Below are 15,489 nucleotides of genomic sequence, written 5' to 3' on the forward strand. Positions count from 1 at the left end.
CCCTATAAACAAAGCCTGCTGACTCGCTTAGTGAGGAGGAAGAGTATTATTTGTTTAACATCGGGGACACAGTGTCTTCTGCATGTATAGCCAGCTCACTGCCCACTGTGGATACTATCTTAAATAATGTAGTTGAAGACAACATGCTAGGTATGAGGGCTGGAGGATGCAGTTGTCATAAATATAAAGGGAAGGGTAAACCCCTTTGAAATCCCTCCTGGCCAGGGGAAAGCTCCTCTCACCTGTAAAGGGTTAAGAAGCTAAAGGTAACCTCGCTGGCACCTGACCAAAATGACCAATGAGGGGACAAGATACTTTCAAAAGCTGGGAGGAGGGAGAGAAACAAAGGGTCTGTGTCTGTCTGTATGCTGTGCTTGGCCAGGGATAGACCAGGAATGGAGTCTTAGAACTTTTAGTAAGTAATCTAGCTAGGTATGTGTTAGATTATGATTTCTTTAAATGGCTGAGAAAAGAATTGTGCTGAATAGAATAACTATTTCTGTCTGTGTATCTTTTTTGTAACTTAAGGTTTTGCCTAGAGGGGTTCTCTATGTTTTTGAATCTAATTACCCTGTAAGATATCTACCATCCTGATTTTACAGGGGGGATTTCTTCATTTCTATTTACTTCTATTTTCTATTAAAAGTCTTCTTGTAAAAAACTGAATGTTTTTTCATTGTTCTCAGATCCAAGGGTTTGGGTCTGTGGTCACCTATGCAAATTGGTGAGGCTTTTTATCCAACATTTCCCAGGAAAGAGGGGGGTGCAAGTGTTGGGAGGATTGTTCATTGTTCTTAAGATCCAAGGGTCTGGGTCTGTAGTCACCTAGGCAAATTGGTGAGGCTTTTTACCAAACCTTGTCCAGGAAGTGGGGTACAGGGTTTTGGGAAGTATTTTGGGGGGAAAGACGCGTCCAAACAGCTCTTCCCCAGTAACCAGTATTAGTTTGGTGGTGGTAGCGGCCATTCCAAGGACCACGGGTGGAATACTTTGTACCTTGGGGAAGTTTTGACCTAAGCTGGTAAAGATAAGCTTAGGAGGTTTTTCATGCAGGTCCCCACATCTGTACCCTAGAGTTCAGAGTGGGGGAGGAACCTTGACAGCAGTCAACACACATACAGTTTTTATGTACATTTTTCTCAAACAAAGAAATAAACACTTGTACTGGGAAGAGCAGTGATAATAAAGTTATGTTTCTAACTCTTCAAAGATTGTGAGTTTCCTTCTCTGTCTAATAGCTCCCTTTCTATAGCATGAGTTTCACGTCAGTGCTTCACTTTAAAAACAAGAGTTTTTTGAATACATGAATGCAGGTAGCTGGTCTAAAACAAGTACCATTGCATAGAATTAAAGGCATTTTAATCAACGGTTTGTCAAGCTGCTGAGATTCAGAGTGACACAGATTCAGTTCAAAGACAAAATGTAATATGGTTATCTGCAGCAAACTAGTCTAAGCCACAGCTCGCTGAAGCCCTATACATATGAATAGTGCATGATCAGAATCAAGTTAAGGAGGGTTCACATCACCATAGATCAATAAGTAGTGATCAAACGATTGATTACGTGTCAGGCACATCATACTGCCCTCAGGGAAATTCGATTTTACTGGCTTTCCTAAGTTTATGAAATCAAATAGCCTTTAAAAAAAACCCACCTTATAAAAACCCACTAGAAATGAAAATTGTGATATGATTGACTGAAGAGAATTTCAACCCAGTAAATTAGGGTTGAGGCAGCTGGTTTAGAGGAAGAAATTAATCTGATCATTTTGCCCCAAAATTCCCATAACTTCTTAATGATTATTTTTAATTATTGCTTTATGTTTCTGTATTCCTGGTTCTAACTATGACCAAAAGAAGGAAGTATCACATTTGATGAATTCAGAGAATTCAAATTATAAATTCCAATTACTATCTGAACTTGAGGTTCAAACAGTGTTAGTCATCCTGACTCAGTTTATGCACATTTTGGATATATCACTTTGCAATTTGTACTGTGTATATGGGGCAATGCCTGGACAATCCATCTCAAATGCACATCTCAGGTTCTGACCAGTTGTGTGTGTGGGGCTTCTTTGTTTGGGTTCCCCTCCCCCTCCCTCTCCCCCCCACTTAGGTAGCCTTTTCATCAGACTGTTACCCGCCATATTTTTCAGTCCTTTGTATGTTTCTTTTCTGCTTTCTTTCATGTCTGATTTTCAACAGGGGGTGCAAAAAAGGGAAATAGGTAAGATGAGAAAGGGGGAAGTAAAAAATAAATTAATACGTTTTAAAATATAGTGACTGCTCTCAGCCTGGAACTTCCCCTTTCCTTGACAGTGTCTTTAACAGCATTTTATTACCTCATAGGATAACTATATTAAAAGATTGTAAGATGCTCAAATGCTTTGGTAATTGGGTCCTGACAAGTACTGTAGCTAAGATAGACAGCTAGTCCTTCACCTTCAAAAAACAGATTCTGTGTTTTTTTAAAGGGAGACAATAGAAGAGTCTTAGCATTATCAAAAGTCAAGGAAAATGACTTCCTCTTTCTTTATTCTAACTTTGGCAAGTTTACTGAGGACTGGAATTCCTGAAGTGAGCATTTCTTTTAAAAAAAAAAAAAAAAAAAAAAAAATTCCCAAAAGCAACCCTAGTGTCCATGCTTTATTTTCCACATAAAATAATAAAACTCAAAATATACTAATTTTGTTGGAAGAAGTGAAAGCAATACAAGTAGTTTTCCAGATTAAGTTACCTCCTTCCACCCCCACTGCAAAATGAATTATCTTTGAAATCACCCAAGCCCTTGAACCACAAAAAATGTTCCTGAGCGGGAGGAGAGAGCCATCTTGTGGTATTTCAGCAAATATAAAGCATGATCAAGAAATGGCTATTTAAAATATCCAGTGACATTCTAGTGTCTCACAAACTAGATCTACATTTGTTTTATCTATTAGAGGATAATAACCCATTTAGTGCATATTATATTACATTCAGAACTCAATATTGCAGTATGGGTTCATACTAAGAAAGTGGCCTCTAGGTATGAACAGAAAACATCTAAAAATAAAACAGTAATATTTTATTGAACACTTTCAAGTTTAATATGGCCTAACCCACTATGGTGTCACAGAAGACAATGGCTAGGGGAAACAGTTTATTTAGTTTAAGTTTATCTGGATAATGTAGTTGATGGGCTAAAAAGGGCCCTTCAGAAGAGCTGTGTGCTTAATACTATAGGATTTTGTTGTTTCTGTGCAAAAGGTAGCAGATTATAAGAAATTCTGTTGCTTGATTTTTAGAATGTTGGATTCCTGAATGAAAATTGATTTCCAGACTTAAATTTTTACCAAATCGAGTCATGGTTAAACTGACAAGTATCAAATTCACATATAAGTATGGCTAAGTATCTTCCATCTACTTGTGATATGCAAAAACAGGTTTTCCAGTCTGTTAGTGAATTTTGAGGTCACCAATTACTGTCCCTATGACCCAATAAGCAATATACAATGTACCTGACCAATATATACTTTCCACTGTTTAGGAGACAATGCTACAGCCAAAAGCTAGAATGCCCCCTTCCTTGATCTATTTGAAAGGCCTGGCATGCCATGATAGGTTACAATCTCCTACATGTTTTTGGAAGCTATTTGTATTTTTTGTGTTTTCACTCTGAATCAGTTAAGTTATATCAAAATCAATGTAATCGGTCACAGATTTGAAACAGGTTATAGATCAGTATGATCAATTCATTTATTTTTAGACCCAAAGAGTTCCAGAGATGGTCACAATCTTCATAATGTTCCTGAGTATAGATATTGCATTTGGTTCTCTAATTTACCTCATTTTAGAAAAGTGTGTAAAAATCTCCCCTGAAGAGGCACAAATATTCCTTCCAAAGCTAGTTATAATTTATGATCATTAAATTGGCTTATATACCTCTCTTTTAGAGAGCAGCATAGGAATCACATTTATATTACAGAACAGCACCAAGGTTCCCCACCTTTTCCTGGAGAACACAAACACAAAACTCTGAGGATATACTTAACTAAGGATCCATACTTTTTTCAGGAGAACAAAATATCAATGAAAATCTGTCCTCCAGCGGCTGCTATCATCACCTAAAATGCTTAGCAATCAATGTTGTTCCGTGTGGCTCTGGGAAAAATGGTCTGATGCACAGTTGCAATCTTACTTGTTTAAACACTTTTGCCTTAATGCATGTTTGAGAAACCATGAAAAGTTTTTACTTTGTAATTAATTAGTCAAATGCTTAATCCTAAATTCCCCCCACCGGACTTGACTAGTTCATTTATATCAGTGCCTACTGGTGAACCCAGCAAAGAAGTAGTTGTAGAGAGAAACTGTACTTACAGGAGTGCTGCCAACGGAAAAAGTGTTCATGCTGATCGAACTGCTCATCTTGTCAGATGACAAGGAAGGTGGTGATGGACTGCGCTTCTCCAAGTGGTCCTGGCGCGGCAAATCCTGACGCTGTAGATATTTGCGCCATGCTTGCTGAATACTGATTGTAATTCAAAATACAAGTGAATATGTATAAACAACAGGTTCTCCATCCAGCACAACTTCGTAAAGTTCGAGGAGACTTTCTCTGGGGGGGAAAGCTAGATGCATTGTATTAGCAAAAAGGTATCCAACTTATTTAGTCCTTTTTTGCTTTGTGACTTACTTGTGAACAGATAAGCTTTTACTAATATTATTTATAATTTTTCAACATATATTATGAGAACAGATAACAATCCATAGAGGGTTCTTATATTACCCACTATGTCTGTTGTTTGTGGTGTGCTATTGGCTACCTAAGTCAAATGGTTTCTGCTCCTTCATTGGCTATCTCAAACTTTATAAACAGAGAGGAAACATTCCTGGTGTGAATAGTGGATACTCATATACAACACACTTGTTCACATGGAAGTTCAAGTATTCACACTCAGAACAGCCACTTACAACCCCAAAAAGCATTCAGAAATATGCCCACAGAGAAGCAAACAATAAAAAGATACTAACATGGTTGACCCAAACAACTATTCAATATAGAGCATTTGCATTAGTCACTCAATTCTAACAAAGATATTCGATAGACGAGAAATATTTATGCACTTTAAAAGTGTAACTGGAAACAAGAATTGCTTAGGAATTCTTGGAATTGCAAAAGTGATTAACTCCTTGAAGACTATAATTATATCAACAATTCTAAAACATCTTAAATAGGTTGTAATAAGTAAACATCTGTCTCATCAGAGAAAAGATGGGCTTCAGAAGCTCATTTGTCAATCTTGCTGCCAGCTTATGATACAGACACAATTAGAATATCAGAGGCCAGATCCTGGCCCATACCGAATCCACTTTGTGCTGCTGTAGAAGGACAAAGGGGACTTAAGATTGTCTTAAATAAGCAACTGAGGAGTCATCTGGAATGGGGCATTTTCAGCTGTCACTGAACTAGAGCTCTATGCCACCCCTTCCATGGAGGGAGCATATTGGGGGCACGCCAGGGCACTCCTGGAACATGCTATGGCTCTGTGATTCTTACAACATGTAACTTCCCATAGCTTTTGTGCAGAAAAGGAAAAATATGACCCTATGTGACTATGAGTTATAGTCCATTTCTACCAGATAATTTGTATGATCAGCCTGGGCATTTTCTCATTGCACTCATTTCTCTGGTTTTTTTCAACATATACATATCCCACTGTAATTTTACCTAGCCAGGACACCAGCAGGACAGAGTCATACACAACACACCTTAAAAGAACACTAAGGTTCTGATGCAAACTAGCAAAAACTAAAGTCAGAAGTTAAGGCTGAATTGGTCTTGGGAAGAGAAGCACCACACTGGCAGACTCCTCCTTCCACAGTTACACAAGGAGCTTTTCAGTCCAAATTTTCAGCTTGAAACAAGTTTATAGAGTTCTTATATTAAATTCAGTAATTTATGAGAGTACCATGTAATGTATACTTGATTTTGGGTGCTAAACAAATACAAACAATAAAAAGACTTTGCTTTCTAAGTGAAATTTTATTTTTAGAGCATGATTTCAAATACTCAGATTCCCCATTCCTAATTATATCTCTGTTGCTGTACTTGTCACCAGATGGCAGTGTGATATCAACTATGCATTTATGGGCGGGGGAAGACAGATTTGTAAGAAATATTAGTCATCAAAATATCTAGAATAGTAATAGCTTTAATGTGAAATATTTGAATGCATTCAAGGTATAATCTACGTACTCCACAAAAAGTCGGTACTAAAAACTTGTAATGCTCCTTATTTATCTATTGTTCTAGTCTAACAGGCTATTTATAACATCTTTTAGGTTTAAAACAATGGAGGTTTTCATTTAATTGGGTATGAAAATTAATAAAACAATCGATAAAATAACCCCCAGATGATTTTGATATTACATTAATTTATTTTATGCTCCCCTCCTTTTTCAGTTTTTGATGTACACCAAAGATTTTTTTTTTTGATTGACAACATGTAAATGCAACAGAGAAGTCAGGGAGAAGGCTGGGGGCTTTAGGTGCTGAGTACAAAGGCAATTAAGATTTTTGGACCTGAGGAGGTGGACATGGGAGGCACGCTGGATTGTGTAATAAGCACATTAGCTGCTTGTGCCTACTAAAATATCCCTTCTATTTCGGCAGGGGAGTGGCCATCCTGGGTGTCTGGTTCAGAGGGAGGGTGTGACCTCTAGTACCTAGGTTCCCTCTCCTTCTCTTTTCCACCTGCCCACAATGCACGTGAGGATCGTGGGTAGGGGTGGGGGAGGCTGGAGTCTCCTCCCCTGGTCACCCACTGGTTAATTCAGTGCATGAAGGAGCTGATTGGCTCTACCAAATCTCCCATCCCCTCTGTATTTAAGCATTCCAAGTATCTAGCACCCATTCTTGCCCCTGGATGCTTCCCCACCCACCCTGTCCTGTAGGAGGTATAGGTGTGTCACAGCTGGCTTTCCAGGCTTGCTGGAGGTCTGATGAAAACCCCTGATCCTTCCTTAGGATCAGGAAGGAATTTTTCCCTCTGAGCAAGATTGGTATCAGATGGTGGGTTTTTGTTCTGTTATTGCTTTTGGCACAGCATCCTGGAGGTGTGGTAGGTGGAGACAAAGGTAAGGGACATCACCTGCAAGGGTGGAGGTAACAAAGTCCAAAACAGGTAGGACGTGTCCAGTGTGAGTAATACGCTTCAGGGGCCCAGCTCCTGTGAAAAACCTGAGCATAGAAGATAGGAGGTAGTGGTGGACTGTGAACTCTCCTCATCTGCCCTCATTCCCACTTGCAAGGGGAAGGTGGTGGGATTCAGCAATGCACTGAGCCAAACTCATGATTAAGGTGACCAACCCTAATTCCTTGGTTGAATAGCATGAACCCATTTAACCTCTCACAGGACTCGGTTAATGCTTGGTCAGCCCCCACTTACTGTTAAATCTAATAAATGACCACCTGCTGGTTTAAGTTCATTCTCGTGTCTATGTCTTTGTTCTCTGTCGTGCCCTGATCTTTAGGTTTCAGAGTTAACAACCCTTTGAGAAAGATGCCAACAGTTCACCTCTCCCACAGCTATTGTTACCTACAGGTTACCTGCAGACTCAGGAAGACATATAAATATTGATTTACATTGGGTTAATATTCTTAAGAATTTATTCACAGGTGTGAGAACTAGAAACAATTTTAAAAAACCAGTGAATACTTAAAAAGAAAAGGAGTACTTGTGGCACCTTAGAGACTAACCAATTTATTTGAGCATAAGCTTTCGTGAGCTACAGCTCACTTCATCAGATGCATACTGTGGAAAGTGTAGAAGATCTTTTTATACACACAAAGCATGAAAAAATACCTCCCCTCTTTTTCATGCTCTTTGGGGTGGGCACTAGTATAGAAAAAAATGCATGAATGAAAATTAGATATCATCTCACTATACCCAAATAGTACAACTACCAAACTTTGTGCAACTCCATGTGAGATATTTTATGAAAATTTAATGAGCTTGTGATACTTTGTACCTCGGAGGAAACACATTACACCCCCATTTTCATTTTTATAAAATGATCGTGTGGTATCCAATGCAAAGTTTGTCATGTTGAGTGTCTTCAGAAGGCTCATGATGCACTGAGCATGGCTGTTATAGTAATTGTTACAGTAATGTTATAGGTTATAATTTCATGTATGTAGTTATGAGGCTGAAAATGTATCCTGTGGCTTAAAATAAGCCCAGGAAAAAACTTTCCAAGAGCAGGGTGTTGCTACCGGGTGTTGGGTTAGGTAGGTGGGTGGGAGGTGGTTGTCTTGAGTAGCTGGAAGGCTGGATACTATTAGGGTGTGCTGTTGGGAATGGGCTGGGATGGCTGGGGTTGGGGAGATAGAGTGCTGTACCGGTAGCTGAAGGTCTGATGGCTGTGATCTCTCTGAGGGTGTGGCTGGGGCATGGTCAGGTGTTTAGGGTCTAGCAGGGAGGCAAGGGTCTGGAGTCAGGCAAAGGGTCTGGGGTCTCTCTAGGGCAGTAGGCTGGGGGTTTGGAGGAACCTGGGCCAGTACAGAACCTCCTCTCTTTCTGCACCTCACAGTGAGTCACCAGCCACTCTTCCCCACTCTGGGGCTGTTCTTCCTCCTTCTCTGCTTGGATGCAGCAGGGAGATCAGCCAGGGAGAGGTAGCCATGAAGCCTGACGACTTGAAGTTTGGCTTCACCGTGGCCGCAGATGGACCTGGGGCACTTGCCCTCAGCTCCACCAAATGTATGATATTCAGGCTGAGCAGCAGACATGAGGGACAGGGCTGCCAAACATGGGAGTATCACATGAGATGAGTGGTAGTACTGAGAAAGCCATACAATCATTGCTGACATGCTTTGGATTATTTCCCAAGACACTGGATGGACTGCTGTGTCACATGCTCAGTATGGTACCATGCTTCCACCAGAAAGAATGCATAAATGCCAGAGTTTAGGTTCAGATTCTTCTTATTTACAGAGTAGCAAATATTTGAAGATGCAGTATTATATTCTAGATTTTTGACCATCCACTTGTTCTACAAATTCCATCTGCAATTCTCCCATACTTCCATATTTATTCATTTTTGTCTGTTTATACACCAACCCAAATTAATATTAAGCCTAGTGTGTCTTCTGTTTATTCTCTCCTTGCCCCTGAATTGTCCAGGATGTTGCAATTTTCATGGGTCACATTATTTTTCATCTCTACACCTAAGTCAATCTCATCAATTCATCATTTTCTATAGTCTTCTGTGTTACTCCCCAGTAATCCTTTCCACCACCTAATTCCAGGTGCAAGTCTTAAGATAATGGAGTCCAAATTGCAAAAGAAATGGTTCATTTCAAGAGAAAATGTCTTCTAAAAATGAAGACATGCTCATTATTTTTGTTAGAACAAAGAAATCCTCCTGGTCTCATTTGTAACTGGGCGCAGTCACAAATGGGGGGCAGTGACCCAGAACAACAGGCATTTTGAATAATGCAATAACCATGGTGTTAGAGCCTGATAAGTGCCCATTTTAGTCAATGGGCAACTTTCCTTAGAGTCCCAATGTGACACACTGTACTTCAGAGTAACTCCCTAGAACCCCATATTCACCACTGTGATACAATATGATATGTTCCATACAATGCATGCCTTGGGAGGTATAATTTAAGAAGTCTTGATCTGTTGAACCTTAACATCCTGTTGAATTGCATGTGTTATTATTGTATGTGAAGTTTCGAAGTATTGCTATATGTACTTGTGAAGGAGCAGAGAGACTGCAGCCGGGCACAGCAGGGGTTAAAGAACACCTATGGGTTCAACTAGCCCTGCCCTGTTATACCTGCAGCCAATGCCAGGCCTGGAGGAAGAAAAAAAGGGAACCTGGCAGAAGTTCTCGGTATGCCTGCCTGAAGGCACAGACGAGCAACCTGCTGCCAGTGCAGCCACTGGAGGCAAGTAAATTTTCGTCTGCCAAGGGGAGCCCACAGATAAGCCCCAACTGTGGGGCAACTGGACTAGCAGGGCCATGCCCCAAACGAAAAGGACTTGCATAGGGAGCAGGCCAGGAAAACAGACCCTGAACCCCCACTCACAGCTGGGAGAAAGTCCCATCTCCCCTGTTTAGAGGTTGAGCGATACAGGACCCTGGGCCAGGACCTGAGGAAGAAGGAGGGGTCAAGTCCCCCTACAGCCCCCCAACCAATGATCTAGCCACTAGGCTACCCGGCCACTGAGGGCCCTATCGGTACTACTGAAATATATTGTGAGGTTAGGAAACACCCAGTGTCAGCCTTTCAGGAAGGACAAAGGAGCACCTACCACTGGTCAGATGGGTGTTGATGGCCCATCAATAAAACAATCCATTCTCCCAGAAGCGCCTTACAGAAGGCATGTACACAATGGAGGCTGCTTTACCAAAGGGGACTGACTGATCCCTGCATCACAGCAAGGATCTTTCTAGCAGCTGGAAGAAGGCATAAAAAGAGACTGTGACACCATCACTTGGCCTCCTCCCCTCATCTCAACACCTGGAAGAGCATCTGGAAGAAAAAGACTTTGAAGTGGGGAAGCTTGGTCCCAGGTCGGAAGGGCTCCAGTCTGTGCATTGAGGAAACGGAAGCTGCCTGTGCCATTTGTTAGAATGAGACACTGCTTGATTTAAATCTTGCTAAACCTGTTTAAGTTAGAACTTAAGAAACAAAAATAAATTGAGTTTAAGTAACCAACTCTGATCTCTATGTCAGCAAGTCATCACTTAAAATCTATCTTTCTGTTGTTAACAAAACTGTTATATTTTACCTAAAATTGTGAAGTGCTTGAGGAATCTTAGCTCAGACCACACAGCCTAATGCAGGTGTCTCAAACTCAAGTGACCATGAGGGCCACTGCATTGGCCTGAGGGCCGCATCACTGACACCCCCCCATCACTGCCCCCAATCCCGCCCCCAGTCCACAGCTTCCATGAGGCTCTGCCTCTTCCCACCCCTTCTCTGCCCCCATTCCAACCCCTTCCCTGAAGTCCCCACCCCAACTCCACCCCCTTCCTGCCCCCCAGGGAGTTGAGGTGCAGGGTGCAGCAGGGGGTTGGGGTGCAGGCAGGGGGCTCAGGGTGCGGACTCCGGCCGGTGCCGCTTACCTAGAGCGGCTCCAGGGTGGCAGCAGTGCGCACCAGGGCCAGGGCAGGATCCGGCCTGCAGGCTCTAGTATGCCCACTCCTGGCCTGGAGGTAGGCCGGGGGGTGGGTGGGGGGAGGAGGGGGTGCGGGCAGGCACGGGCTGCTTGGCTGGCTGCAGGAAATAGCATGCAGCCTGTGGGCTGTGTGTTTGAGACCCCTGGCCTAGTGTATGTTCATTCCACACTGAGGTAGTGGCAAATGAGCTTATACTGGCCAGGCTTCTGACCAGCGCAAGATGTTGCAGTTCATGGGTGCAAGGGTGGAGAGCGTCGGGGAATTGGCTGAAGCCTCCCTATTGATGGTTCATGAGTAACTCAGTTGGGTGTGTCCCTGCCTATTGATGGCTGTGAAAGTGCAGTGCCTGCCAGAGGCTTGTGACTTGACATTAGCATCACAGCATGGGGGACACCCACATTGGTGGGTTTGGAGGGCTCAGCAGTCCCACAGTCCAGGTTGCACCCCAGGGAACTTGTGACACCCAGGTCCGGGTTAGGCCCAAAATAGTGTCCCTTATGGCATCACGAGTCTGTAGATACTTTGGAAGTAAACACCTAAGTACATTTGTTTTGACTTTATACAATGATTTGGAAAATGTTTAGAGAATCTACTAAGACTTCAAAACCTGTGTGTTATTGAAGTAGTTAAAAATTATGATTTAAAACTTGTGACTTCACCCATGAAACATTTATATCTTGTTCACGTCAATCAGTTTTATGGTTTAGTGCATTACGTTTATATGGAGATGCACTTATCCGTAACACATTTTCCATTTTCAATAAAGGGAGGATATTAAATTTTCCAGACATAACTATCTTCTAGAAAATTCTCTGAAAAAATATATATTATTGAATCTAGTCAATATTTGCATCACTAAATGACACTGACTGGATTTTAATTTGAAACCTTATGCCCCATTAATATTTTAATATTATATTAATATTTTAATATCTTAAAAACATTTGAGCTTTGCTTTCCAGCAGAAAGTGAAATTCAGTGTGAAATGTAGTTATGAATAATGTTCTTTAAGTAAATTTGCATTGTATCTTGGAAGTTGAGTGAGGCTACTTGAGGCAACTTAAATTTAAGCACCTAAGTTTTCTAAGGTTTCAAAAATGCTACAAGGGGCCTTCTTCCCTGTCTCTGTTTTCTCTTTCCCTCTAGGGATGTATAAATTCCCTTTACATACAGTTATCAGGCAGGTTCTGAAATAGTCTGTCAATTTTACATGGTTAAATACGAAATGGGTACAACTGTAACAAGTACAGCATTAAGGCCCCAGTTCAGCAGAGCCACTCATGTGCTTAAGTTAGTCATGTGCTTAATTACCTTGCTAAACTGAGGCCTCAGAGATTTTTTCCTATTTAAAGCTACTTAGAAATCCAAGACAAACACTATATAAATTCAGCTCCACAGAAGTTTAACAGTCTCAGCTGTATTGCTGAATCATTTAAACATCTTATATTACTTACATTTTCACTTTTGATTCCAGGGGCTGTAAGTTGATAGGATATTTTTCGATATTATTCTCCACATCCATAGCAATCTGATGGCTATAAAAAATGTTTTAATCTATTTCAGCTGACATTTTTATAATCACTATGAAACTACATTCAGACATTTTGACACGTACATAGCAGAGCTACTTATTTAAAAATGCCCCGGGGGGGGGGGGGGAAAACACAGCATCAACCTGACTTAGAAGGGTAACCAAAAAAAATTTTTTGAATTCCAAATTACAATCCCTATCCTGCAACCAGATGCATGCAGACTTCAAGCTTCAACACTAGAACTTTCAGTTTCAGATGCTACAGCACCAGAGACAGATATGCCCGGTGAAGAAACTGATGGACATAAAAACCAGTGACAAGTATAACATATTCCTGCTAATTTAACTTCCATCCCAGAGGCTATACTTGAAAAGCTGGCAAGTAAAATGGAAATACTAGAAACCAAATTAATTACAGTAGCAAAAGTCATGCAAGAATAAGAAGAGAGATTCTTATCAACAGAAGTTGACAAAGGAATTTATGATGCAAAGTGTGATAAAGTTAAGAAAACCATAAAAATGCTGGAAGATAAAACTGAAGATCTCAAGAACAGAGGTGAACTCACACAATGGGGACATTGGCTGGGATGGGACTAATTGCATGAGTGAGGACACTGGGCATGAGAGTTCACAAGATGAACTCCACAAGTTCATCCATTTTTATTTTGAAACTTTGGCAACCAATTACATCATCTAACCAGCAGAAGTTTTCAGAAGTTATCCTCCCTTAAGTAAAAATCAGCAAATATTTAGGTGTGAGATATAAAGCCATAAAAATTCTTCGCATCTCTCCAAGTGAAATATAAAACGTGCACACACAAAAACCCAAACAAACCCTCTGCAAGCATCCCTCAGAAGGCAATACTTACAGCTCAAACTTATAAGAGTGCATATTTAAAGCAAGTGATTACTCTTTGCTATGTCCCCTTTTGTGTTTTGCTATTCTACTTTGTACAGCTCAAACGCCTGCTCCCAGTATTGTCAGTCCTGACAATAGTTGTAGCATGTTGAAACATTATAGTTACTTCTTTCAAACTAGCTTGTCCAGTGCACTAATTGTTATACTAAAAAAATATTGCTTGAGTGATTTTTTACTATATTATGAGAAAATGCTATGCAAACCACTCCAAAATCTTTTCGTACGTACCTTTCAAGTAAATATTTGTCATCAATAACTTGTTCTAAGGTATGCTGCAGCCTTTTGGGTTCTTCCTACAAGGAAAGAAATAACAGATTTCAACACGCTGACATTATTAACAAACATTTATATTGCAGCAGTGCCTGAGGCCTCACCCAAATCAGGGCCTAGGCACTGTACAAACATATAGTAAACAGCAGTCCCTACCCCAGTCTTTATCTAAACACCTATTCTTAGATTTCTAATCACATTTATTTATCTCAAAGTACCTTTCAAAGGAGGTCAGTATCATCATCACTAGCTATCCATGGGGAAACTGAGGCACAGAGGTGAAGTGACTTGCCCAAGGTCACCCGGCTTTGCACACACGAGAACACACAAATTTCTATTTATAAATGCATCCAAAGGTACTTCAATAAGTGAGCAAAACAGACAGAACTGCCACCTCCAACGAATTGTATGCCTCAAGGTGTTCCAAAGGCCGAATTCACAACAGCTAAAGGCAGTCGCCCATATATTATCTTAGCCTATACTTCACAATAGCCAACAGCTAGCTACAGAAAGTATCACATACTATAATGGCCAGGGTCACAGAATCAACAGCTCTGATAAATACACATGCCCAAAGCGTGCACAACGTAATGTCAAAACAAAACAAGCCTCCCCACGCACACCTCAATGAAACAGGTTTTCAGAAATCCACTTTAACTCCCTCTAAACTGGAGAATCTTAGTCAGCTTTGAAAGAGTTTAAGCTTTAGCAGATATTTCTTGCACAAATTCGAGGGTCCCCCCCCCCATTTTCTTTTAAAAGCCATCTCTTCCCTCACTTGTTGTGTTTTTATTCTGTACGTATAAAAGACTACTATGACACTGAATGCTCCCTTCATAATCCATTATTTGGGAAACTTTGGGCTTGTTACATGAGCACCTAATTTAGAGTTAGGCATTTTCCCCCAGCCTGGATGAAACGGTTTAATTTCTACACCAGCACAGTATGTTTTGTAATCCAAAACAAACCCCTAAGGGCAACTGAGAGGAAACCAGTAAATTCTTCAACATGCCCAGGACTTTCCCTGAAAAATAGGTACTGAACCTGCAAAAACCAGTCTGAGGGTATGTTCCTATTGTTGCGTACTTATCTTTTCTGATTAAGAAAAAAGTAGGTATGGACAAGAAACTGCCAAGAGTTCTCACTTTCAGCCATTTCCTTTTGTTCTACCATTGAACAATGCTAAGATCTCATAATTAAGGGAATCACTAGCTGGGAGTTTAAGCCCAACATCTTTACCGTGGCGTCAGCATTAGTCCCTGTTTTTCATAGAGGAAATTCCTTAAAGATTTCTCTTAGTAAAAACAGGCCAGGGATTGTTTAAATCCAAACATGGCCCAGTCCATCTCCCATTCCAGTTAATAGGGGTTTTCCCAGTGAATTCAATAGGAGTTCAATCTACCCCTTAAATCACAGCACTGAGCTACAGTTTGAGAAGCAGAAATTGAACCTGGTTGACAGGTTTTTATTGTCCAAAAGGTGTGACAAAAGGAAAAAGTCCACTTACATTTTTAAAATTCCTTTGCTTTTAATAAAACCATTAGTAACCGGTGGGAAAATTGGTTTACAAATATGACTCAAAACAGTTTTGTTTT

At 40.7% G+C, this 15,489-nt stretch overlaps 1 protein-coding gene across 2 annotated transcripts in view; it reads right to left on the reverse strand.

Moving 5' to 3' along the window:
- LOC144270066 (schwannomin-interacting protein 1) overlaps positions 1-13,923 on the reverse strand; it is a 389,770-nt gene extending 375,847 nt beyond the window's left edge. The window contains exons 1-3 of one of the 2 annotated variants that reach the window (XM_077826268.1): positions 13,853-13,923; positions 12,629-12,709; positions 4,356-4,506 (exon numbers count right to left, since the gene is read on the reverse strand). In XM_077826268.1, coding sequence (XP_077682394.1) covers positions 4,356-4,506; positions 12,629-12,696 — 219 coding nt within the window. In that variant the 5' untranslated portion in view covers positions 12,697-12,709; positions 13,853-13,923. The remainder of the gene's footprint in view (positions 1-4,355; positions 4,507-12,628; positions 12,710-13,852) is intronic. The other variant, XM_077826269.1, reaches the window with a different exon arrangement.
- Positions 13,924-15,489: the final 1,566 nt, after the last annotated feature.

This window comes from Eretmochelys imbricata, chromosome 9, assembly GCF_965152235.1.
Source record: "Eretmochelys imbricata isolate rEreImb1 chromosome 9, rEreImb1.hap1, whole genome shotgun sequence".
NCBI classification, from domain to species: domain Eukaryota; kingdom Metazoa; phylum Chordata; order Testudines; family Cheloniidae; genus Eretmochelys; species Eretmochelys imbricata.